The 24,564-nt window shown below is 44.3% G+C and overlaps 2 protein-coding genes across 3 annotated transcripts; one reads left to right on the plus strand and one right to left on the minus strand.

Moving 5' to 3' along the window:
* Window positions 1–1,987: 1,987 nt before the first annotated feature.
* On the plus strand, window positions 1,988–12,788 carry LOC149322282 (synaptogyrin-2-like). Of its 2 annotated transcripts, none has more exons than XM_089538566.1 (4): window positions 1,988–2,139; window positions 8,324–8,561; window positions 10,274–10,413; window positions 11,269–12,788. In XM_089538566.1, the coding sequence occupies exons 1-4, from the start codon at window positions 2,014–2,016 to the stop codon at window positions 11,464–11,466; spliced, it is 702 nt and encodes a 233-aa protein (XP_089394692.1). In that variant the 5' UTR covers window positions 1,988–2,013; the 3' UTR covers window positions 11,467–12,788. The 2 variants fall into 2 exon arrangements, with proteins under 2 accessions (XP_089394692.1, XP_089394698.1); XM_089538572.1 differs by lacking the exon at window positions 1,988–2,139 and adding an exon at window positions 7,171–8,156.
* Window positions 12,789–13,088: 300 nt separating this feature from the next.
* On the minus strand, window positions 13,089–22,699 carry LOC149322283 (thymidine kinase, cytosolic-like). The gene is made up of 7 exons (XM_089538585.1): window positions 22,574–22,699; window positions 19,222–19,253; window positions 18,129–18,242; window positions 17,064–17,157; window positions 14,633–14,722; window positions 14,375–14,494; window positions 13,089–14,237 (listed from the first exon to the last, which is right to left on the minus strand). Exons 1-7 carry the CDS (start codon window positions 22,637–22,639, stop codon window positions 14,049–14,051), a joined length of 705 nt encoding a protein of 234 aa, XP_089394711.1. The 5' UTR covers window positions 22,640–22,699; the 3' UTR covers window positions 13,089–14,048.
* Between the last annotated feature and the right edge of the window lie 1,865 nt (window positions 22,700–24,564).

Genomic DNA, 24,564 nt, shown 5'->3' on the forward strand with positions numbered 1-24,564 from the left:
TTGATGGCAGGCAGTGTGATAAGACGCTGGAGACCAGGGTTTGATTCCCCACTCAGCTATGGAAACCCACTGGGTAATCTTGGGCAAGTCACACCCTCTCAGCCTCAGGGGAAGGCCATGGCAAACCTCTTCTGAACAAATCTGCCAAGAAAATCCCTTAGGATCACCATAATTTGGGAACAACTTGAAGGCACACAGCAAATGATTCTTAACACCTTTGCCTGCTGAAGAAGTCAGTGGAGCTTTTAAAGCTTGCAGCATATAAATTTTGTGCATTCTGGTTGTCACAATAAAGGTATCAGTTTGGTGGATTTTTGATGTTACTGGAAGACCAAACTTTGGAGAACCATCAAACTCTGGTCCTCCAGGTAATTTTGGACTTCAGCTTCCAGAGGCCAAAGTCATCTTGGCCAATGGTCTGGGATTCTGGGAGCTGAGGTTCAAAATACCTGGAACACCAGACTTTGGGCATGACTGAGTGTGGTGTAGAGTAGTTTTAGACTAGGGCTGCCTCCGCACTGCAGAAATAATCCAGTTTGACACCATTTTGGTGCCACAACCATCTACAATTCCAAGAATTCCAGAGTACTGAACCATGGCAGTTGAAGTGGTGTCAAAATGGATTATTATGGTGCAGTGGTTACATGCCTGTACTGCAGCCACTCAAGTCATTTGCAAACCACACAGTTGCGAGTTCAGTACTAGCAAAAGGGCTGAAGCTCGACTCAGGCTAGCATCCTTCCAAGGTTGCTAAAATGAATACCCAGATTGATGGGGGCAGTTAGCTTACACTTTGTAAACAGCTTAGGGAGTGCTTAAGTGCACTGATAAGCAGTATAGAAATGTACTTGCTATTGCTATTGCTAGGCAGGCTGCAGGCATGATCTCTCACAGCCAGAAAAACAGCATGTGAGCCAAGATTTGTTAAATTATTAAAATTTGGGCCCAGGCTCATAATGCTCTCCCATTCCTGAGAAAGTACATATGTCCATTGTCTCCTGTTTCACCATGTAAACTTGCCACTATCAAGGAAACCTATTTTATCAGCCAATGTGGCGTAGTGGTTTGAGTGTCGGATTATGACTCTTGAGACCAGGGTTTGGATCCCTGCTCGGCCATGGAAACCGATCGGGTGACCTTGGGCGAGTCACTCTCTCTCAGCCTCAGAGGGTGGCCATGGCAAAAACCCCTCTGAAGAAACCATGCCAAGAAAAACCCCTTACAGTTGACTTATGGAAATGACTTGAAAGAACACCACTACTACCACGAAGGTCCAGAACACACTGCAGAAATAACCCAGCTTGAGACCGCTTTAACTGCCCTGGCTCAATGCTAGGGAGCTCTGGGAACTGTAGTTCTGGGAACCTTCTCTGTCAGAGCTCTGGTGCCACAAACTACAATTCCCAAGATTCCCTAGGGCAGCTAAAGGGGTCTGAAACTGGATTATTTCTGCAGTGTGTTTTGGATTGGACTACATAATAAGATTTTATTATTTATTTATATTTCCTGCCTCTGGATTACAACACAAAATAAAAACACATAATACAAACAATAACGATGTAATACTGTCCTCTTACATCTCCCCTTGCTTTGCATAATAATAAAACTCAATTACCATTAAACAGTTAAATCATGATAATAACAATAAGATTTATTTATGGGTTTGAATCCCAGCTCGGCCATGGAAGCCCCCCGGGGCGGCCTTGGGCAGTAAGTCACACTCTCTCAGCCTCAGAGGGCCAGGGCAAACACGCTCTGAAGAACCTCGCCAAGAAAACCCCATGATGGGGTCTCCCTAGGCGGGTCTCCATAAGTCGGGAAGGCCTCGATTCAAAGGCCCACAACAACATGGAGAAGGCCTTGCCTAAAGGGGCCCACAGGGAAGGAAGGGCCACCTCGCTCGGCATTCTCCTCCCTGAGGGCCGGGTGGGAAGGCGGGGCCTGCGGACCAGGAAACACAATTTTGGGCGAGGCGGCCAGGCAGTCAGCTCTAGGCCTGGGGACTGGGGAGCCATGGAGGAAGGCCGTGGCGGTGGCGGTGGCGGTGGCGGGGCCTATGGGGCGGCCAAGGCGGGAGGCGCCTTCGACCTGTGGCGCTTCCTACAGCAGCCTCAAGTCATTGCGCGCCTCCTCAGCGCCGTAAGTGGGCTCAGGCCCAAGGGTCAGGGAGGAGGATGGGGTCTCTCTTGCGTGTCTGGCTGTTGATGTTGTGTGTGTGCCTCACAGGCCACCCCCCGTGCTTTCCCAACCCAAGCTGCATCCACACTGGAGAAATAACCCGGTTTGGCACCGCTTTAACTCTTTTCTGGCTCAAGGCTATGGAATTCTGGGAGTTGGAGTTTGTTGTGGGGCCCCAGAGGCCCTCCTTTTCCTTGACATGTCCTCCATTTCAGCCTCCAACTGTCCAGGAGGAATCCCCAAATGGCCACCATTTTGAGCAGGACTAAGAAGCAAGAATTTATTTTTATAGGAGTGTTTTTAGCCTTCTATTTTCCGTCCAGGAGGAATTCCAAAGTGTCCTCCATTTTGAACAGGACTTAAGAAGTCTGAATTTATATTCCTGTGGGTGTTTTTAGCTTTTCTTTGGTCCTGTCCTCCATTTTTCTGGAAGACTTTACATTTTGCTGTGCCTGGCCCTCCTTTGCAGTGAGGACTTCTGGTAACCCTGGTGAAACCGGATTATTTCTGCAGTATGGATGCAACCCTGGAATAGTTTGCGCTCCTAAGCGTTGGTGAATGGGGAGGCCTTGGCTCCACAGGTGTGGCCTCCTCTTCCAAGGTGCAGTCAAGGTACCTGGGCCCTCAGTGGCACCAACCACCAGGAGGAGCCTGGCACACTGCTGAAACTGGGGCCACCTGAGGAGAGACCCAGGGGAGAAACCCAACTCTTCTCCCCCTTGACGTGGCCAGGCCAGGGTGACCGGGTGTCCTCACTGCACAAGGAAAGTGGAGGACATCACCAAATGCAAAGCTCAAAACACTCACAGAAATTAATGTTTCTTAGTTATGCTCAAAATGGAGGACACTGTGGAATTCTTCCTGGACAGAAAATAAAAGCTAAGGATTTATTTAAATTCTACCCTGCCTTTCTCCCCGAAGGAACCCATAGTGTTCTAAGAACACTCATAGAAAGATAAATCCAGGCTTCTTAATCCTGCTCAAAATAGAGGGCATTTGGGAATCTGTTCTGGATGCAAGGCCGGAAAAGGAGGACATTGGTCACCCTGGGGCAGGGGCTGCAGGGAGGTCTCTTTGCTTCTCTGTCTTGCCTCTGCAACACTCCCTCCGAGGAAGAATTCAAAACCCTGGCCCTTTTAAGCTGGTAAGTCATTATACAAAGGGATCTTGCAACACCTTTGAGACTAACTGAAATAGAGAAGTTGATAGCAGGAGCTTCCGTTGACTGACTTGAGCCTCCTTCCTTAAGCCTCTGAGGAAGTAGACTCAAGTCTAGGAAAGCTCCTGCTACCAACTTTACCCTCTTTCAGTTAGTTTCAAAGGTTTTGCAAGATCCCTTTGCAGTGGAGGTGCTCTGGCTTGGAGCCTGAAGGGAACCGTGCAGGTGCACCCTGGCTCCACATGTGCCCCCTGTGCTGCCTTGGACACCTCCCACCCCCACCCATGATGGGGCCTGCCTCGTGTGGAACTTTGGTGGATGCAGTCTCTTAGGTTAGTAGGCTTCTTTGGGTGGGTGGGCGCAAGCTTTTAACCTACTAGAGCTTGTTACTAGGGCATCTGGTGGATGCAAGCCTTTAGACTACTATGGCTTTCGGTGCATGGATGCAAGCCTTTAGGTTACTAGAGCTTTGGATGGGTATGGGGGGATTGATGCAAGCCTTTAGGCTACTAGGGGTTCAGGTAGGTCAGTGGGTGGATGCAAGTCTTTAGGTTACTAGGTTGCATGGGTAGATGCAAGCCTTTAGGTTACTAGGGTTTTCGATGCATGGGTGGATGCAAGCTTTTAGACTACTAGGGGTTCAGATGGGTTGATGGTTGGATGCAAACCTTTAGGTTACTAGAACTTTGTATGGGTATGGGGGGATTGATACAGTATAAGCCTTTAGGCTACTTAGGGATTCAGGTAGGCCCATGGGTGGATGCAAGCCTAAAAGCTACTAGGTGTTCAGGTGGGTCGGTGGGTAGATACAAGCCTTTAGGTTACTAGGGCTTTGGATTGGTTAGTGTGTAGATGCAAGCCTTTAGGTTATTAGGGTTTTGAGTGGCTAACTGGATGGATGGATACAAGCCTTTATGCTACTGGTGCTTAAAGTGTGGGGTGGATAGGTGCAATAAGTGATTAGGGCCTAGCCAGAGGGCAAGGGTTGCTATTGTTCTGCTGAGCCCTACGTAGCCACTCCATCCAGCCGGTTGTTTCTCTAAGCAGGCTGGTCATATGGGTGTCAGCTGATAGACCACAAGTAGAGAGGGAAGGGCAGGAGGCCAGCTCCTGGTTCTGGCTCCCTTTTTACTAGCGCCTGCTGACCCGCATGGGAATTTGATCTAGGCTTTTTTGCAACGTGGTGTTGTTGCAGCAGCACCATCTGTCCAAAGGTCCTGGAGATCCCCTGACATAAGTGTTTATAGGTTTAGGAAAATCCCTGATTACGGGGAAATTTGGCAAACTAAGCAAAAGTGAAAATGAAAAACTTTTTGGAAAGGAGAGAGCAGTTTTATCAAAAGGGACCCCCTAAAGAAATATTCTGAGGGAAACCTACTCTCTGGACTCTCCTGTCTTAGTTCTTACAGTTCTTATTCCAAGCCCTCTGCTTATATCCATACACATATTTTTGTTTTTTTTAAAAGTCATTTTTTTACTTATGGCGACCCTAAGTGTTTTCCTGGCAAGATTTGTTCAGAGCAGGTTTCCCCTTGCCTTCTTCTGAGCAGGGTGACCAGACATCCTCCTTTTCCAGGACATGCTCTACAATTCAGCCTTCTTTCCAGGAGGAATTTTAAAATGTTCTCCATTTTGAACATGACAAAGAAGCATGAATTTAAATTTATTTTATTGTCTTTAGCTTTTATTTATTTTGTAATGTTCTATATTTTCTTGACAGTCCTATGTTTTGCAGTGCCTGCTGCAGATGTGACATCTGGTCACCCTGAGGTTGAGAGCATGTGACTTGCCCATGCTTGAGTGGGAAATTGAACCCTGATCTCCAGAGTTGTAGTCCAATGCTCAAGCCACAACACCATGTTGGCTCTCATAAATATATTTAGACCTGGATATATACATTCATCTGATGAATATAGTCCAGAAAAATATGTGTCGTAATAAATGAATTGGGGTTTGAAGTACTTTTATTTTATTTTATTTTATTTTTGCTATAGTCCTCTGGGGTTTTTCCCCAACCGGGATTCAGCAAGCAATTCTCCAAATTCTTTAAAATCTTGTCACTATTAAAGAACTCATAACCAGTTTTCAGTTCTTGATGCCTTGAAAAACTTTTTAGGGTAGTATAGAGAGGGGCTGGAGTTTTGCCAGATGTTGACACATTACAGAGATTCATTAGCTAACTGGACTCTAGTACCTAGTCTCATGTATGAATGTGCCTTGTCTTGGGGGGGGGGTTTCTGTGTATGTAGTTCAGGAATGGGGAGGGTCTAATTTCATGCGCCAGTTGGGGTGCTTATTTCTCCAGCTCTGCACATCCCAGATGACACCAGGGACCCGATACCATGATTTGATGCAACAAGCTCCCTGGTAACAGTGCCTGCTTGAACTTCAGCAGAGGACACAACTCTCATAGAATCATAGAATCATAGAGTTGGAAGAGACTGCACGGACCATCCAGTCCAACCCCCTGCCATGCAGGAAATCTAAATCAAAGCATCCCCAACAGATGGCCATCCAGCCTCAGTTTAAGGACCTCTAAGGAAGGAGACTCCACTACACTCTGAGGGAATTTGTTCCACTGTCGAACAGCCCTTACTGTTAGGAAGTTCCTCCTAATGTTCAGGTGGAATCTCTTTTCCTTTAGCTTGCATCCATTGTTCCGGGTCCTGTTCTCTGGAGCAGCAGAAAACAAGATTGCTCCCTCCTCAATATGACATCCCTTCAAATATTTAAACCGGGCTATCATATTACCTCTTAACCTTCTCTTCTCCAGGCTACACATCCCCAGCTCCCTGAGTCTTTCCTCATAGGACATGGTTTCCAGACCCATCACCATTTTGGTCCCCCTCCTTTGGACACGCTCATTTCTCAATGTCCTTTTTGAATTGTGGTGCCCAGAACTGGACACAATATTCCAGGTGGGGCCTGACCAGGGCAGAATACAGTGGCACTATTACTTCCCTTGATCTAGACACTATACTTCTGTTGATGCAGCCTAAAATAGCATTGGCCTTGTTAGCTGCCGCATCGTACTGTTGACTCATGTTCAACTTGCAGTCTACTTGGACTCTCAGATCCCTTTCACATGTAGTTTCATTCAGCCAGTGTCCCCCATCCTATATCTGTGCATTTCATTTTTCTGCCCTAAGTGCAGTACCTTACATTTCTCTGTGTTGAATTTCATTTTGTTAGCTTTGGCCCAGCTTTCTAGTCTATTCAGATCATTTTGAATGTTGATCTTGTCCTCTGGAGTATTAGCTATTCCTCCTAATTTGGTGTCATCTGCAAATTTGATAAGTATGCTCCCAATTCTGTCATCCAGGTCATTGATAAAGATGTTGAATAGCACTGGGCCCAGGACAGAGCCCTGTGGGACCCCACTGGTCACTTCTCTCCAGGCTGAAAAAGAGCCATTGTTGAGCACCCTTTGGGTTCAGCCAGTCAACCAGTTACAGATCCATTTAACTGTTACTTTGTCTAGCCCACATTTTACAAGCTTGTTTGCAAGAATGTCGTGGGAAACCTTGTCAAAGGCCTTACTGAAATCAAGATATACTATATCCACAGCATTCCCTTCATCTACCAAGCTGGTAATTTTATCAAAGAAAGAGATCAGATTTGTCTGGCATGACTTGTTTCTCTGAAACCCATGTTGACTTTTTGTGATTATGGCATTGCCTTCTAGATGTTCAAAGACTCTCTGTTTAATGATCTGCTCCAGAATCTTTCCTGGTATTGATGTCAGACTAACTGGACGATAATTGTTGGGATCCTCTTTTTTTCCCTTTTTGAAGATGGGGACAATGTTTGCCCTCCTCCAGTCTGCTGGGATTTCTCCTGTTTTCCAGGAGTTTTCAAAGATTATTGCCAATGGCTTCGATATTACATTTGCCAGTTCTTTTAGTAACCTTGGATGTAGTTCATCTGGTCCTGGAGACTTAAATTCATTTAGATTAACAAGGTATTCCTCTACTATCTCTTTACTTATTCTGTGCTGAAATTCCCCTATTACATAGCATGCAGCCATGACAGTTAAAGTAGAATCATAGAACTATCATTGTGTAGAGTGAAAGTACTCCTGGTGTTTGGATTTCAGATGCTCTCCCACTCCCCATTGGGGAGAACAAAGAGTGAATACAGATCCTTCTTGTTATACCTGTGGTCTGAAATAGGTGGTAGTGGTGCAGATTCCCTGATGTGTCCTTGGCCTTTCCAGATGTTTGTTTGAGTGGCAGACATGTGTGTATGGGAATCCCCCATGATCTCTGATCGCTGGAGATAATGGTGATTCCCCACTCTGTTCCTAACTGGTAGGATGAACAGGGAGAGGTGTTCCTTTCCCCAAATAAGGCCAGATGTTCCACTTTCTGATGTAATGATGTTGTAATAAGAAACTTGATGGAGATGTGTAGTGAATCCGGCATGGAGAGTGGCTATTTGGGCAGGAACTAGTATGGAATAGGTGGTGGCTGAGAGGGTTGGTCGTGGGCAAGTAATACTGTGAGGGAAAGAAAAAGTGGGGATAAAGAACCTGGGGAAGAGACTTAATCTGAGGGGAGAAATTAAGGAGGAAGGTTCTGCAGACAAGGTGTAAATATGGGAGGGCCAGTTTGTTGTGCTTTGTTGACAATACAGGGTATAAAGTGGGACCCCATATCTGGCTTAGAGCATCTAGCAGCAAAAGAGTCTTACAGCATTTCATAGCATGAGCAGATTGACATGGCTAACCAACTGATAACATGCATAGTTATGGCTCCTCTTCTCCTCAGTTTGAGGTCAGACCTATAAAGGGCCTTTGATGGTTTGTGGACTGTTCCAAGTGAGTATCGTGTAGCTATTACAATGCACACAAGGATGTGGCTGAATTTTTGCAATAGTAATGTTTTCCTTAGTTCATTGTGACTGACTTGTACTTCCAGTGAGTCCCCCTCCTTGGTCTGGGAGGTTTTAATACTGTTATTTTTTTTCTCTCTTTCTCCTTTGCAGCTGTTTGCACTCATAGTTTTCTCCTGTATCATTGGTGAAGGCTACACCAACATTCATACTGGAGATGACCTCTACTGCATCTTTAACCACAACGAGGATGCTTGTCGTTATGGCATTGGCATTGGCGTTGTTGCCTTCCTGGCCTGTGTATTTTTCTTCATGGTGGATATTTACTTTCCACAGATCAGCAATGTAACTGATCGCAAGTACCTTGTTATAGCTGATTTGGGCTTCTCAGGTATTTATCACTTGGGGCACATCACTTGAAGGAAGTCCCTGGTGAGAAGGGTTGGGCTCTGTCCATGTTCTCTTCCTCCTTTTCCTCTCCCCTCCTCTGCCTCTGGAAAAAACAATGGTTTCCCTTGTTTTGCTCCCTAATGATCTGTGTGTCTGTTTGGAGCAGCTCAGATCTCTTGGCATAGTGCCTGTTTTGTGTAAATGAGAGTGTCTGGCAGGGAAGATGTCCCCCAAACACTGGCATGATAGTTTTCGATAAGTGTGGGCTGGTAAGACCACGGAATTGAAGCCCACTTGTTCCCTGACATAAATATCTCAGGGCCCATCTAGATGGACTGAAAAAAACAAAGTCCATGGTTTTGATCCTTTCCTTTCCAATTTTTGATTCTTTTTTTTTTTTTTTTTTTTTTTAGTTTTACATGATCTTTTCCCCATCCCAATTGACAGAATTACCAAGTACTTTACATTGACACTTCCCAAGTCGGTTAAAATTAACCCATTATTTCCCAAAATGAAATACTCTTCTCCGTGTCAGTCAGTCTGTTTATATTGTACTGGAACTAAGATGGCAGTTGGCAAGAAACATAGCAACTGTTTCCAGTACCTAGATGCAACAGAAGTCAAGAGGAAGTGTAATATTACTAAAGCATTTTAACACCTTGACTGTAAAATTTAAGGGAGCTTGTGGAAATAGATGAAAGTCAATTTCTGAAATATTGCCCGAGTTTGGATGTGACACATGATCAGTAGGAGGGAGAGGAGGAAAGACATAAGGGCGGATGGTGAGGAAAACTGAATATTTTAAGAGAGTTCACATGCAAAACCATGAATATGCAGGTAAAATCAAAACAAAAAGAACTGAAAAATTTCAGTACTTCCAGTGACTTGTTTTCTGGATAAATCCTTGGTCTTAGAGATTTTGAACAAAAGTGGTAATGATGTGTGCCTTCAAGTTGTTCCAACTTATGGTAAGCCTAAGGCGGTTAGCAAAGGCAAAGGTTTGCCATTGCCTTTCTCTGAGGCTGAGAGCATTCAACTTGCTCTAGATCACCCAGTTTGTTTCATGACTGAGTGGGGAATTGAATCCTGGCTCAAGAGTCATAGTCCAGCACTCAAACCACTGTGCCACACTGGCTAATAAGTTGTTAGCAATTGCTTTAATGAGTTTGCTTGCCAGTTGTGAGATCCCACCATGAAACAGGAGATGACGGACGTAATTCCTCAGGAGTGGGAGACCATTATCTGGGCCCATATTTTAACAGATAAGCAAAAGTTGGCCCACATGCTGTGTTTCTGGCTGTGGGAGATCATACCTGCCTGTTCACTATAAGAGAGCCTTTCAAATGTCATAGCATCTCGAGTTGCTGTTACCTGACCATTTGATAAAAGGGGAACAACTTCTATAGTCCTGAAGCGAAAATAGCAGAATAGTAGCATTCTTGATTTGCTTTGATGTTTTCTGATCTATTTCCCATCAACCCTAGCTGGGTCCTATGGGTCAGTAGTCAGAAATGATGAGTTATTGGTCCAAACATCTCAAGGTACCCATTTTGGGGAAGGTACAACATTCTGCTTATGTTAACTTTGGGAAGACTAACTTGCCGACTAAAGGAATTGAACCCTAAAATAACATATGACATGATTTTCCTTCTCTTATAAATAAGCCATCCAGCCTCTTCCTCTGTTGCTAAACACTGATATTTCTTTGCTCAGCTCTTTGGACGTTTCTGTGGTTTATTGGGTTCTGTGTGTTGACAAACCAGTGGGCATCAACCCAGCCTGGAGCTGTAAGCATTGGTGCTGATTCTGCTCGTGCTTCAATTGCCTTCAGCTTCTTCTCCATTTTCTCATGGGTGAGTGAGGATTTATCAATTTTTCTGTCTCAAGAAAGCTCAAGCTCAGCTCAGAAAGATTGGGCAGTCTACATATTACCTTCTGCAGTGGGGACTGGGTATGCAAAATGATCAGTTGCTATCTAGTTCATTTAAAGAATTGAGCTCAGAACCAGGAGGTAATAGAGTCATTGTTTATCTCTTGTCATTATTGGCATACATCAGTTAACAAAGCCCATGACAAAGAAGGTCCTTTTTACAAAGTCTTTTTTTCAGGATCCAAGTCCAGTCCACCCACCCCCATTGACTATAGACAGACTTAAGTGTTAGGTTGCAACAGCACATCTGCAATAAACAATGCAATAAAACCTGACTTGGGAAAAAATGATTCTACTGAAGTGATGTTGCTGTAGCTGTGTCTGCTTATGTACAACAGGCAAGATAAACAGCTGCCTCCTTGCTGTGAAGAGAAAACAGAAAGAAAAGAAAAGCTGATTAGGATGCCTCACAAACTATCCTCAAAAAAGCAGAGATCTGTGGCCTGTTACAGACAGCCAAAATAAAGCTGCTTCGAGTCACAGTGGAGGTATGGTGTTTCAATGATGCATGCGTCCTAAGAGTCCAGAAGCCACACCAAAGCCACGCTCCAGTCCTTAGGGCTGTGACTCGAAGCAGCTTTATTTTGGCTGTCTGTAACAGGCCTATGTTTCATTTAACAGTCGATTCAATGGGTCTTTTCTGGTTGGGGACCAATAGGATGTAGGCCTGTATTTTAGGCAGGCATGATGCTTAGATACTGTGTGAATATTGCAGTTCTGCAGAAGCTAAGCACTTTTTTTGACTGGTGGTTGGAAGACTAATTGTTTTTCTCCACAGGGGCTCCTTATCACCTTTGCCCTCCAACGGTACCGCATGGGAGTCCAAGATTTTGACCACAGCTATGTTGACCCAGCTCCAGGGCCTACACCTCCCTACTCCAGCTACCCCAATGTCAGCCACGAGAGCTACCAGCAGCCACCCTTCACTCGACCAGTGGAGGACTCGGAGGGCTACCAGCCCCCACCTGTGTACTGATTGCCACTAGTACTGTTTAAAGCAGATGGCAGGGAAAGCCACATAAGTGCAATTAATTCACTGCTTGGGTTAGGGGAAAGGCCTCTACTGTGAAGTTAGGGTGCCACAGCCTTTTGTGTGGTTTATATATGTGTGTACAATGGGTTCTGAATTACTTTTGCTGTTCCCTACCCTACCCTCTCCAGGTTCTCACAGAAAATGCTTTTTGCTTCTCTTGGGGTGTAGAAGGCTTTCTTGCTGACCTGTGTGCCTTGAAAGACTTAACTGTTGCTGAATCTATGGAGGATTCCTGTGTATTACAAGCTGAACCGTGGTGCCTCTGCTGTTGCAGCTAACTCCCAACAACTGGTCTGACACTGGCTAAATATTTTTGTCCAGCACTAGAGGAAACACATTCCTCCTTTCTACTGTAGATACCTACAAGGGGATTCTTGCCTGACCAGTCAAGTAATGCAGGCCTATTCTACCAGGTGCCTTGGTATCCTCAGCTCATTTTTACTGTTTCCAACCCCAAGGAGGGACTTAGTTCCCATGGCTCCTATGGTGCTGCCTTCCTAGACTGAGTCATGCAGGTGAAGTACAGTGGGCCCTCGCCTTACGCGGGGATCCGTTCCGGATCCCTCCGCGTAAGGCGAATTCCGCCTATGCTCAAGCCTCATTGTAAACAGTGGGGCTCGTGCACGGCAGTGCGTGGGGCGCAAGCGCCCATTCAATTGAATGGGACACATTGCCCCTTCTACCCCGCGCGTGCCCTGTGGCTTGAGCGCGTATGCTCAAGTCGCGTAAGGCGTGCCCGCGTATGACGCGGGCGTGCTTTAGCTTCTTTGTTCTTGCTCCTCAGCTGCAGCTGTGAGAAATGCCAAAGCCTAGGCCCGAAGGCCTTAATTTGTATATAAAGCTTTGAATTTATTGTATTGCAGAAAATAGAAATTCCGTGTGCCTTGTCTGCTGCCAGTTTTAGTCCTGGTTCACAGTGGTAGGGACCAGGCTTTCTGAAGCCCATAACAATTGCCTCTGTACTAAATATTCTAACAGAATTTTGCAGGAGTAGCTGCCAAATGAAACAGCCAAGGTTAAGGAAGTGGTACCTGGTATACTGTTGTAGGAAATTAACTTGCAGAAAGCTTACACTGCTATTTTTCCTTAACTGGCTGCAAAACCTTTCAGGGAGAGCTTGCTCTCTATATCCTCCTTATGGTCCCTGCCCAAAGAAGCTGTGGAGAACTGTTTCTGTGTTTGGAAAAACACAGTTGGAAAATACTGCTGGGTTCAGGAATGTTTTAAGTGTGTTAGTGTAGAAATAAATCTTGTCACTCCCACCACCTTAGAATGTCTGGTCAGTTTTGTTATGTCCTACAGAGTCACAGATGTTAAAATATTCTGCTCTCCTAGGGGCAAGGAGTTGTTTATGGAAAGGAACAATTCAATTTCTCAGTTATTGCTATTGCCTCCTGTTTTGATTATCTGAACACTCAACTAGCTTACTAGCTGATTCTGTCTGTGGTGACCACTCTTGCACAAAGGATAGCTGTACTATTGGAAGAGTAGAGGAATATGGATACTGTCCATAGCCAACAAATTAGGTTAGAAATCAAAATGAGATCTTAGATAAAGGACAGACATTTAATATTAAGTTATTTATTAAGACAGCATTACTTAAAAACACTTTTAATAACCCATAGAGGCATGCACAGCACATCATACCCTCAGAGGAAATGGAATTGCAGAGGAGTAACCCTAGAACATGTTTAAGTGCAAATGCCTAAGTGTTTGTCAAAGAGAATACAGAGTTAGCATTCATCAAAAAAGCAGGCAACAGTAAGATTAATTTGGCAGAAGTAGGCAGCTTGGGGATAGTTGCATAAACAGTGGACATGATTGATGTTACCAGCAAGTCTGAATAAATTAGGAAGGGAAGGCCTGTAGGGAAATAACGACTTTTAAAGCCAATGTTTTAAGTATTTGTTGTTGTCCAACTTCTACCTGTACACTAAGAGTTAAGCTCTTGCTCTTAAAAGCAATATTAAAGGTTGCAGCTGAGGAAAGGGTTCATCTTCTCCAGCCCTCCTAGTCATTCTGTAAATTGTAAGGAAGGCGCACAGAACTAGAGCATGGATGTAAAATCCATGCTACATTATCAAATGCTATTGCACAAATGCCAAGAGTTGAGAGAAACTAACTTAAACTGTGTTCAAGGAAACTGCAGGTTGAGAGTAGTGTCCTGATCTCAATATGAAACAGTAAAAGGTGTTATCTGTCCAAAAGTGCTATGGCAGTTAAACTCAGAAGTAAACACTGCAGGGGAGGTTTGTGCAAGAGGAAAAAATAGCAGTTCTATAGAACATTAAGAAATCTTCCCCCTGGAGGTCAAGGCACCATCAGCAAATAGCAGTTTTCAGCACCAAACACCTAAATCCCAAAGCCTATGGTACTGTGCTCCAGCCTTTTTTCTCTTGTAGAAATAGATGGTTTCTTTCACTAGTGTGGTCCTTTGCAACAACACAGTTTAAACAGTATAGAGCCAGAAAAGAATTGCTTTCCTGTTTAAGTCCACTGAACAAATGGTCTCTTGCTTCCTTTATTCAATTTGAGGGACTCCAGTGCATGATCTGATGAACAGCCAAGGCTTTCCGGGAAACAGCAGGATCCAACTGGTTATTTCCACCTGGTAGGTTCTCTTTGTTTTCAGATGTTGACTGCTGCGGTCGTTTCTTGAAGTAGCAAACACGGCAAACAGAATGATATTTGTCTGCCCCGCCTATCACTTCCACCTATTTGGGATAAAATAAGAGCTTTAATGGCTTCTCCATTATTAAATTCCTGCTATCCATATACAGCGGGTATGTCTCTGTTTCTCAAGATCAGATGACCCCTAAGGAGGGGAAGGAGATGTACACTGGAACCTTACCTCCTTCTCTGCTCCCAGCCTCTTGGTATACGATGCCTCACGAAAACACTCCATGCAGACAGCATTCAGTTTCACCACACTTTCTGCTAAGGGAACTAGTTGCAAGATGTTGCCAAATGCCTACAATTAGAATATAGCACAAATGCATCAGAGCTGGAAGGCCCAAGTAAATTTACTCTCATTCTCATTGTATCCCATTTGTTGTCCAAAGATGGGACTCAAGTTCAGATGCAATACAGAATTTTAGAGAAAACTTACCTTTCTCTGGAAGGTCCCATCAAGGGCTGCCACAATGACAGTTTTCCCTGCGTTGGCCATTGTTTCACAAAACTCAACGATATCTGGAAACTAGATGGGAGAAGAAAAGCTGCTATTCTGGGTGAACTCAATCCTAATTTGGGTGAACACAATCCTAAAAAGGCATATCACTGCTTTGTCCCTTGCTTGAACAAGAAAAACCCATTTTGAGAAACAAAATGGATTCCCCCCCTCACTTCTGGTTGTGGGTGCTACTGGGACTCAGGGTAGAAAGTAAAAACAGACCCACAGGATCCATCTGAGTTGCCTAAGGGTTGAACACAAGAGGATTGTGGGATCAAAGAGTGAGATACAAGCTTGAGGGAGCAGATCTCAGTTCTGTGTTATCAACTTATTAGGCCAGTTACTTGCCTTTCAGCTTGACCAGTTTTGTCTTTCTGTGAAACGGGTATTTTGGGAGTGCCTCTGCCCAATGCAGTGACCATTTAGTATAGGAATGGACAACTATGAGAGGTTAGGGGGACACAGTAGCCCCACCCAGGAGATCTTGGAGAGCTGTGTCCCCACTGTAAAATAAAACCATTTTTGGGTCCTCAAATGTCTTCCAGAGTACATGGGAGGGCATTTGCACCATGTTTTAGGGCCTTTTGCAACAGGAAGTGATTTATAGTTCTTCTGTTCAAGAAATGCCCTCAGGCTTCCTAGAGTGCATTGGAGGGGAATTCCCCTCCAAAATAAAGATTGAGGGGGGGGGGGCTGGGCTTGTAACCCACCGCTGATATTGTGAACAGGAAACGTGAATAGCAGCTGTTATGATACCTGACACTGCCTCAACTTGCCTCTGCTGATATTGTTTCCCCTTATGGGAGGATGAAGAGCATGGTGCTGCTTCCAAGAAGGAAAAGGTGCACAACATAATTTCCATCCTTTTAGCAGCTGATATTCAAACCACTGATCTGTGGACAATTACATTTCACATCAACCTGCCTTAGCTGACTGACCATGAGTATTCCTATTAAAGGTTTTATCACAAGGTCTCTTTTCATTGCTACAAAACAAGAATACCAGTATTATGCTACAGGATTCAGCAAGTAGTACTGAACTTCCTTTTGATTTTTTTATGCCATTGGTTGCTCTGTTACTTTCACTTCCTTAATCTTCAAAAACGGGAGGCTTCCTCTAGTTAGAAATTAAGAGGAGACTGCACATCTTCCTGGAACTAGATATGAGGGATAGAGTGATGGGCAGTGCCTCTGCCTGGAACTTCCATTTTCAGAAGCCTTTGAGAGATGCTCTCAAACTCTAGCTTCAACTGCTCACTCCTTCACAGCTTAAAGTAGTCAGGAAAAAGCTGGTGTAAACAATGCAACATTCTGTACTTTGGAATTCCACTGTCATTGTGTTTTTAAAGCACAAACCCAAATATCTGCATGCATGCTTGTACACATGGTGGAAGGAACAGAGGAGGTATCAAAGGAAAGAGGCTGAGATGAGTAGAATGAAGACAGTCAGGTATATACTATCATGATTTCCTCACTGATGTGAACAGATTGAAGAGGCTTCCTTGCAATAAAACACTTAGCAAGAACAAACTGTATGGAAACTAGGGTACAAATCTGCAGTTAACAGCAATGTCATAATGTGAAAGAAAGCTCACACCAAAGAACTGGAGTTGGTAGAGCCAGGTTTGCTGCATCCAACCTGGCTCTACCAACTCCAGTGCTCTTTGCAAGACTATCAGTAACCACAACATGATTGGTGTGAGAAATGGGTCAGCAGAGAGTATTGGCTGACATTCTACTAATTTCTGTTCTATACTCCACAAAATGTCTGTTCCAGCCAAAAAACCCACCCTCGCCACCAAGAAAATAACTCCCAAGAAACCTACATGTGGTAGATACACACATTGAAAATAGCTTACAAAGGGAACATCCTTAGCATGGAATCCGGTAAAATATGGCTTACTGAGTACAATCTGTCCTCGGCTTATGCAGGGGATCCATTCCGGATCCTCCCCCCGTGTATGCCATATTCTGCCTATGCTTGAGCCCCATTCAAGTGAATGGGGCTCGTGCATGCAGTGGTGCGGCAGCGTGTGCACGCCACAGGCGTACGCCCCATTCATCTGAATGAGACGCATTGCCCCTTGCGCCCCATGCGGCCGCACTGTAATACTGATTCCTACATGTTTGTGTTCTCAGAACTCAGAACAGTTATTTTTGGGATGACATCTCCCAGAATCTCTCACTTTTCTGAGCTCTGATTCTGCTTCACAAAGTGCATCCCTATACAGGGCATTCTATAGGCTCACTGAGCTTAATGGTGAGTGGATATAGAACCACTGCACAGCCCCCATTAACTCCTTGGAACAGAATTAGCAGTGCTTGACTAACCCGCCTAAGCCAAACAGTGACAGTATAAAAGAACTTACAAACTGGCCTTCATCAATGCCAATTACAGCAGAGTTGAGAGCTTCTTGATGCAAATCTTTCAGGCAACAAGCTGACACAGCTTCCATGGTGTTCCTGAATAGTAAAAGGAATATTTGTGATTGCCTCATCAGTCAGGTTATATATGCACTAGAGCAAGGAATCTCAAGACCTTTAGAATAGACAGATAGTTGTTTAAATCACAACAAAGCCCACACATTGGATGAAAGCTACAGTATAGATTATTGCAAATAAGAGTTCTAGAAAAGTGGTTTGCCTCCCTGAAATGTTCTGTTTGTATATAGATAAGTATTCATCTTATGCATAAAAATGTCTGCTAAAAATCTGAACTTGTTGAAGAAATGCCATCTTACTGCAAAATTTGACTCACAATATCTACAAAGAAACCATCATGCAAGGAAGGGAGTCCTGCAATGCCTACAGTTACATAATAAGCTATAAGAGCTACCCAAGATGTGGACAGTTGCTGTGCTAGTAAGGTAAGGGTGGAAATGATGTGACTGTTAGGTGTTGCTGGATTGAAACTCTTAGCATTCCTCACTATGCTAAGTTATGCTTAGTTAGGTCTAATAGGAATTGCCATTCAACAACATCTGGAGGGCCATACAACTGCCATCTATCAAAAGAGAAGCACTATTCTGTACTATTACAGAAAATAGGAGATAACAATATTTGAACTTAGTTACCATTAACATTTTATTAAGTTCCTTATGAATATTTTTCTTACACAAGGGATATGAATTTACATATGTCTCTTTTACATGCTGTATTCTAGTGTTGCCATGGGTAGACATACATCTGTGCTGAAGACCTGATCAATCCCTTGCCACAACCTTTTTTACACCACCATGGATTAAGCTCTACATTTTAAAGTTTAACACTACAGTTATAAAGCCCAGAATGGCAAGTTGTCAGATACACTGCACAGCTATTTGGTGTGATATATGTGCCTTGTATCCATGGTTATTTCCTAAGCCAGCAGAAAATCATGTTAGAATATTGTTTCTGTTGGTAAATTTCCCATATAATGGCTTTTAGCAATTCACCTGTCATGCGTGGAGACTCCATTGACACAGTAACGTGTGTCCTTAGCATACTTGATCAGCAGGCACTTGTATTGTGCAATTTGGAAACGTCGGACCCGGCGCATGAGTTCAGTACTGCAAAACAAGGAGGCTACTCAGGAGCAAATAACATCCAGAAAGGGATTAAATACTGCTGACCAGACACAAAGCCTTACCGTAGCAGAAGTAAGATTACAGCATTTACTACATAAAGAAACATGATTAAAGCAAAAAACTGGCTGCTTTGATTACACTTTCTCAAAAGAGCCACAGCACCTGATATCCCAGAAAACCCATTTCCCTTTAGGCTTGCAATACTCTGCACTTCAATTAAAGCTACTGCCTATTGTTCTACCAGCCAACAAAAAGCAGCACCATAGGTCTGAATGGAAGAGAGAACAACAAAAAAGGGACATACTCCTGTTCCACCCACAGGATCCACTCCCAACAATTATGGCCCTTCCGATGGTTTGTTTGTTTGTTTGTTTTGTTTTTGCTTACAGTTCCCATTGCCCTAATCAGTGGTAAGGGATTTGGGAAGTTGCCATCCAAATATAAACCTAGAGAGTCACAGTTACTAGTCCCTGTACCACAATAAAGAAAGCTCACAGTCAGAGCAATGGAAATACAGTAATGGCTGATCTTTTTTTTTTTTTTTTTTTTTTGCAAGGGGGAGAGGAGGAAATGCTAAAGTCAGTGCCACTCTTGCACATATTTTAATAGACATACAACCCACACTCCATGTTTTGATTTTTTTGCCTACTAAGGAGGAAATGGTACAGAGGCAGTTCTACATCACAGTCCAGCCTATAGACTGATTACCTGGTCTCCTCCCTTCTGATAGTTTGAACTTCAATTCCCCCCATTAGAAACACTAGGAGCTGTGGTGCAGAACACCTAGAAGACAGCTGAAGAACTTCTCTGTGCTTATTTGTAGCTGTCAGGCTTTTGTGTCACTTATGGTATACCTAGTAATGCGTAGCCACCCCCAGTATCCAGTCATGGTTGTGCTTTGGTTACCAATAAAAATTACAGTAACTTTACTTTTGTCTTTTTGTATCCCCAGCATGGTTACCTTTTCCCAGAGAACATGGGTCCAAAGATGACCTACAGTGGGGAGAGAAAAAAGTTAAATTAGTTACCCTGAAGAAACAAATTACCTAAATAATTTCTGACCACTACTGGGAACAGATGTGAGTCTAGTTAGAACATCATGCAACCTCAATAGCATTACCTATGAGGGGTACAATTTTTATCCAGCACCCCCAGTTCCCTGATAAAGCTCTTCACTCCAACTTCCTTCACCACACAGAGCCCGGAAACATCATCCAAAGTCCAAGCAACACCTCCTTCCCACCCCAGCCTCAAATCTTTGTCGTTGTGTGCATTTAAGTTGTTTCCGACTTATGGTGACCCTAAGACAAACCTATCACTGTGTTTTCCTGGCCAGACTTGTTCAGAGAGGCGTTGCCATTGCCTCCCCCTGAGGCTGAAAGAGTGTAACTTGCCCAAGGTCACCCAGTGGGCTTCATGGCCGAGCTGGGAACTGAACTGTGGTCTCCAGAGTCATAGTCCAGCATTCAAATCACTACACCACATTGGCTCTAAGACCACATATTTTGTTTGTTTGTTTGTCATGTGAAAGATTTGCCTTTGCCTCCCTCTGAGGCTAAGTGTGTAACTTGCCCAAGGCAAAGTGACCAGAGTCCCTCCTTTTCCAGGACATATCCCACATTTCAACTTTCTGTCCATGAGGAATTCCAAGAAGTCCTCCATTTTGAGCATGATTAAGAAGCCCACTGAGTAAAATCACATTTGCTGTTCCCCTTCAAGAAATTCATCTACTTGGCAGCCTGTCCTTGCTCAAAATAGGGGGAGAGGATGGGTCTTTCTAAATGTCTTTTTTCCCCTAGGAGCAGCAGCACACAAGACTTATCCCCAGAGCTCAGGGCCCATTTGTTTCTCAGAGGGAAAAGACAGAATCATAGAATCGTAGAGTTGGAAGAGACCACAAGGGCCATCCAGTCCAACCCCCTGCCATGCAGGAAATCTAAATCAAAGCATCCCCAACAGATGGCCATCCAGCCTCAGTTTAAGGACCTCTAAGGAAGGAGACTCCACTACACTCCAAGGGAGTTTGTTCCACTGTCAAACAGCCCTTACTGTCAGGAAGTTCCTCCTAATGTTCAGGTGGAATCTCTTTTCCTTTAGCTTGCATCCACTGTTCCGGGTCCTGTTCTCTGGAGCAGCAGAAAACAAGATTGCTCCCTCCTCAATATGACATCCCTTCAAATATTTAAACCGGGCTATCATATTACCTCTTAACCTTCTCTTCTCCAGGCTACACATCCCCAGCTCCCTGAGTCTTTCCTCATAGGACATGGTTTCCAGACCCATCACCATTTTGGTCCCCCTCCTTTGGACACGCTCATTTCTCAATGTCCTTTTTGAATTGTGGTGCCCAGAACTGGACACAATATTCCAGGTGGGGCCTGACCAGGGCAGAATACAGTGGCACTATTACTTCCCTTGATCTAGACACTATACTTCTGTTGATGCAGCCTAAAATAGCATTGGCCTTGTTAGCTGCCGCATCGCACTGTTGACTCATGTTCAACTTGCGGTCTACTTGGACTCTCAGATCCCTTTCACATGTAGTTTCATTCAGCCAGTGTCCCCCATCCTATATCTGTGCATTTCATTTTTCTGCCCTAAGTGCAGTACCTTACATTTCTCTGTGTTGAATTTCATTTTGTTAGCTTTGGCCCAGCTTTCTAGTCTATTCAGATCATTTTGAATGTTGATCTTGTCCTCTGGAGTATTAGCTATTCCTCCTAATTTGGTGTCATCTGCAAATTTGATAAGTATGCTCCCAATTCTGTCATCCAGGTCATTGATAAAGATGTTGAATAGAACTGGGCCCAGGACAGAGCCCTGTGGGACCCCACTGGTCACTTCTCTCCAGGCTGAAAAAGAGCCATTGTTGAGCACCCTTTGGGTTCAGCCAGTCAACCAGTTACAGATCCATTTAACTGTTACTTTGTCTAGCCCACATTTTACAAGCTTGTTTGCAAGAATGTCATGGGAAACCTTGTCAAAGGCCAAGATATACTATATCCACAGCATTCCCTTCATCTACCAAGCTGGTAATTTTATCAATGAAAGAGATCAGATTTGTCTGGCATGACTTGTTTCTCTGAAACCCATGTTGACTCTTTGTCTTACCCCCCCCCCCCCGGTTAATTTCAGCCCAATTGACAAATGAAAGGAATAATATTTTTTGTGGGTTTTTCAGGCTATGTGGCCATGTTCTAGAAGAGTTTATTCCTGGAATAATGTAAATGTAGAATCAGTCAAGGGTTTATTGCTAATAAATTAGAATTTTAAGCATTTGTCTTGCTCGTGGTTCTACATATTGCAGGCTGACAAGGCATTTTAATGAAGATAAGTTCATCAGAAAAATACAGTTGAGTACATAATAAAATGTGAGGGCCAGCTTGGTGTCATGGTCTGAGAGTTGAATTAGGATCCTGGGAGGTCAGGGTTCCAATCTCGGCTCTGCCATGGAAACCTACTGAGTGACCTTGGGCAAGTCACACTCTCTCAGCCTCAGAGGCAATGGCAAAACCCCTCTGAACAAACTTGCCAGGAAAACCCCATGATAGGTTCACGATTTGAAGGCACACAACAACAACTTAATAAAACACAGTACATGAAAAATAGCTGTAAATAAACCCTATTAAATGAATTTGGTTATAGAGTGAGCGCTTGGTATCTGCCAGGGTTCGGTTCCAGGACCCCCATGGATACCAAAATCTGTGGATCCTCAAGTCCCATTATATACAGTACAAAATGGTGTCCCTTATATAGAACAGCGATCAAGGCTTGCTTTTTGGAATTTATACATTTTGGGAATATTTTCAAGCTGCGGACAGCTGAATCCGTGGATATGGAGGGCCAATTCTATCGATGCTCTTAGGTTTATTTGGCCATACATTTTTTCTTGAATGCCCTCCAATGTTGCAGCGCCTTGTCCTCCTTTGTAGTCAGAGGGCACCAGACCCAAAGAAACTCAGTGGGTTTCCATGGCGGAGGGGAGATTCGAACCCTGGACTCCCCAGAGTCGCCTCTCAACTATTAACCTACTACACCACATTAGGGCCCTCCACCCCAAACCCTCTGGGGGGCTAAAACCAAGCATGTCCCCCTTTGCTACTTTGTGTTCCTTCATGTCATTTCTGACTTACGGAGACCATAAGTTTCTTCAGAGGGGTTTTGCCATGGCCATCCTCTGAGGCTGAGAGAGTGTGACTTGCCCAAGGTCAATGAATGGGTTTTCATGGCTTGAGGCAGGATTCGAACCCAGAGTTATAGCCCCAACATTCAAACCACTACCCCACGCTGGCTCAAGGGTCCCCCTTACGTGCCTGGATCTGGCCGCGGGCCTTGCGAGGCGACCCTGGTTGCACTCCGGGCATCATCCAGCAGCTCATCGTCCCGCCGCCCACAGCTCCTTCTTGGGACAGAAACGCTCCAACGGACCCAGGGCCTCTTCCTCCTCCTTCTACTGAAAGAGCGCGCCGTTTTTGCCCTATTTGCATACTGCGAGGACAACCGTCCAATCAGAACGGGCCGCGGGGCGAAAGAGACAATGGAAAGAAACTCTCGACGCGTCTCAGCCAATCAATGAAAAGGCGGGAAAAGGTGTCTTTGAAAGCGTCCGCCCGTCTTCGCCTAGAGGCTAAGTAAGGTTTCCTCCCGGCATGCCCTGCGAAGTTAATCCCTTCTCCTCTCCCGCTGAGGGAGGCTGCTGCCCTTGTCAGACTGGTTTGTCTAACTCAGGTCTAAAGCACACTGCTCAAATAATAATACATTTATTTTTACTCCGCCATTCCATCTGGATCTAGGCGGCTTACAACCACGGTGATACAATACAATACAAAAAAAAACAACCCTCTACATCCCCTCCCTCCTTCTCCTTCAACAAACAATAGCAACATAATAATAATTAAAACAATTAAAATATACAATCATTAATCATAATCCACTTTGGGACCGCTTTAACTGCCCTGGCTCAGTCCTAGAGAATCCTGGGAATTGTAGTTTATTGTGGCACCAGAGCTCTCGCTGACAGAGAAGGCTAAATGCCTCATAAAACTTCAGTTCCCAGAATTCCCTAGCATTGAGCCAGGGAAGTTAAAGCAGTCTCAAACTGGATTATTTCTGCAGTATGTGTTTTGGACCTCAAGTGAATCCCAAACTCTATTTCTCCAGGTGTTTTGGACTTCAGCTCCCAGAATCCCCATTCCTTTAGCCAATAGCCTGGGATTCTGGGAGCTGAAGTCCAACTGTGGAAGGCCACAGTTTACCATACTGCAGTCTTATAGAGCTGCTATTCCTCTTTAACTGCTCTGGCTGCGATTTGCAGTTTAAGTAGGGAGCATTTAGAATTCTCAGCCAGAGAGCTCTTAGGCCTCACTGAACTACAAACCCCAGAATGCAACAGGAGGCAGCCTGTGCAGTAAAAGTGGAATACCAGCACTATAGGAGTGTAGTGCAGTAATCTGTTTGCAGACTGGTTTTGCTTTAAGGAGAAGCTGAGAGCACCAGCATTTTTGTTGCCGAATTTTCTGTCACAGGGGGGAACAGTAGCTGCATTAGTTTTTAAATATCAGGATGACTGAAGGTTTGTCCACACTACAGAAATAATCCGATTTGACCCACTTTAAGTGCCATGGCTCAATGCTCTGGAATTCTAGGGACCCATTCACACTACAAAACAACCTGGTGTGGAAACCGGGTTAAAGGGAGGTAATTCATACTCACACCACCAACCATACTGGCAGTTTGGTGTGTGTGTGTGTGTGTAAGTGAAATGCCCACTTACCCCAGTTCTTTTGGAACCGAGGTTTCCACAGTGTAATTTTAAAAGAACCTGGTTTTTGGAGGCTGCTGCCAATGGGAATGCACTGTTGATCCTATTTGGAGCACTCAGGAGGAAGGGCTTACTTATGTGCAGAGGGCAGACTTATCTATTCAGTACAAACACGTAAGTGTGAATGAGGCCTGGGAATGGTAGTTTGTTGAGGCACCAGAGCTAAATGTCTAACAAAGCTACAATTCCCAGAATTCCATAGTATCAAGCCATGACAAGTGGTGTCTAACTGGATTTGTTTCTGCAGTATGGATGCATAATAAACTGTTGGATATTGTAAAAACATGAGAAAACATGCTAATGCTTGGTAAAGGTGAAGGCTGTAGGAAAAGAGAGGAAACAACTTTTTTTGCCTAAATGGAGATATGCAATTTAAACATTTAAAAATTGTTGTTTTCTCATACTATGAACCTATAAGACTTCAGATAAGCATTGAAAAATCTCATTTTTAGAGGGAAAATGCAAAAAATAATATTAACGTTT

This window comes from Sceloporus occidentalis, unplaced genomic scaffold (assembly GCF_023333645.1).
Source record: "Sceloporus occidentalis isolate IW3139 unplaced genomic scaffold, rSceOcc1.0.p SCAF_1, whole genome shotgun sequence".
NCBI lineage: Eukaryota > Metazoa > Chordata > Lepidosauria > Squamata > Phrynosomatidae > Sceloporus > Sceloporus occidentalis.

Excerpts from the sequence above, each read along its gene's own strand:
- LOC149322282 (XM_089538566.1), top strand. The coding sequence starts at position 2,014 with ATGGAGGAAGGCCGTGGCGGTGGCGGTGGCGGTGGCGGGGCCTATGGG. Across the intron at positions 8,562-10,273 it reads AGCTGATTTGGGCTTCTCAG|CTCTTTGGACGTTTCTGTGG; the intron begins GTATTTATCACT and ends TTCTTTGCTCAG. Across the intron at positions 10,414-11,268 it reads TCTTCTCCATTTTCTCATGG|GGGCTCCTTATCACCTTTGC; the intron begins GTGAGTGAGGAT and ends TTTTCTCCACAG.
- LOC149322283 (XM_089538585.1), bottom strand. The coding sequence starts at position 22,639 with ATGAGCTGCTGGATGATGCCCGGAGTGCAACCAGGGTCGCCTCGCAAG. Across the intron at positions 14,495-14,632 it reads ATGGGACCTTCCAGAGAAAG|GCATTTGGCAACATCTTGCA; the intron begins GTAAGTTTTCTC and ends TTCTAATTGTAG. Across the intron at positions 14,238-14,374 it reads GGCTGGGAGCAGAGAAGGAG|GTGGAAGTGATAGGCGGGGC; the intron begins GTAAGGTTCCAG and ends TATCCCAAATAG.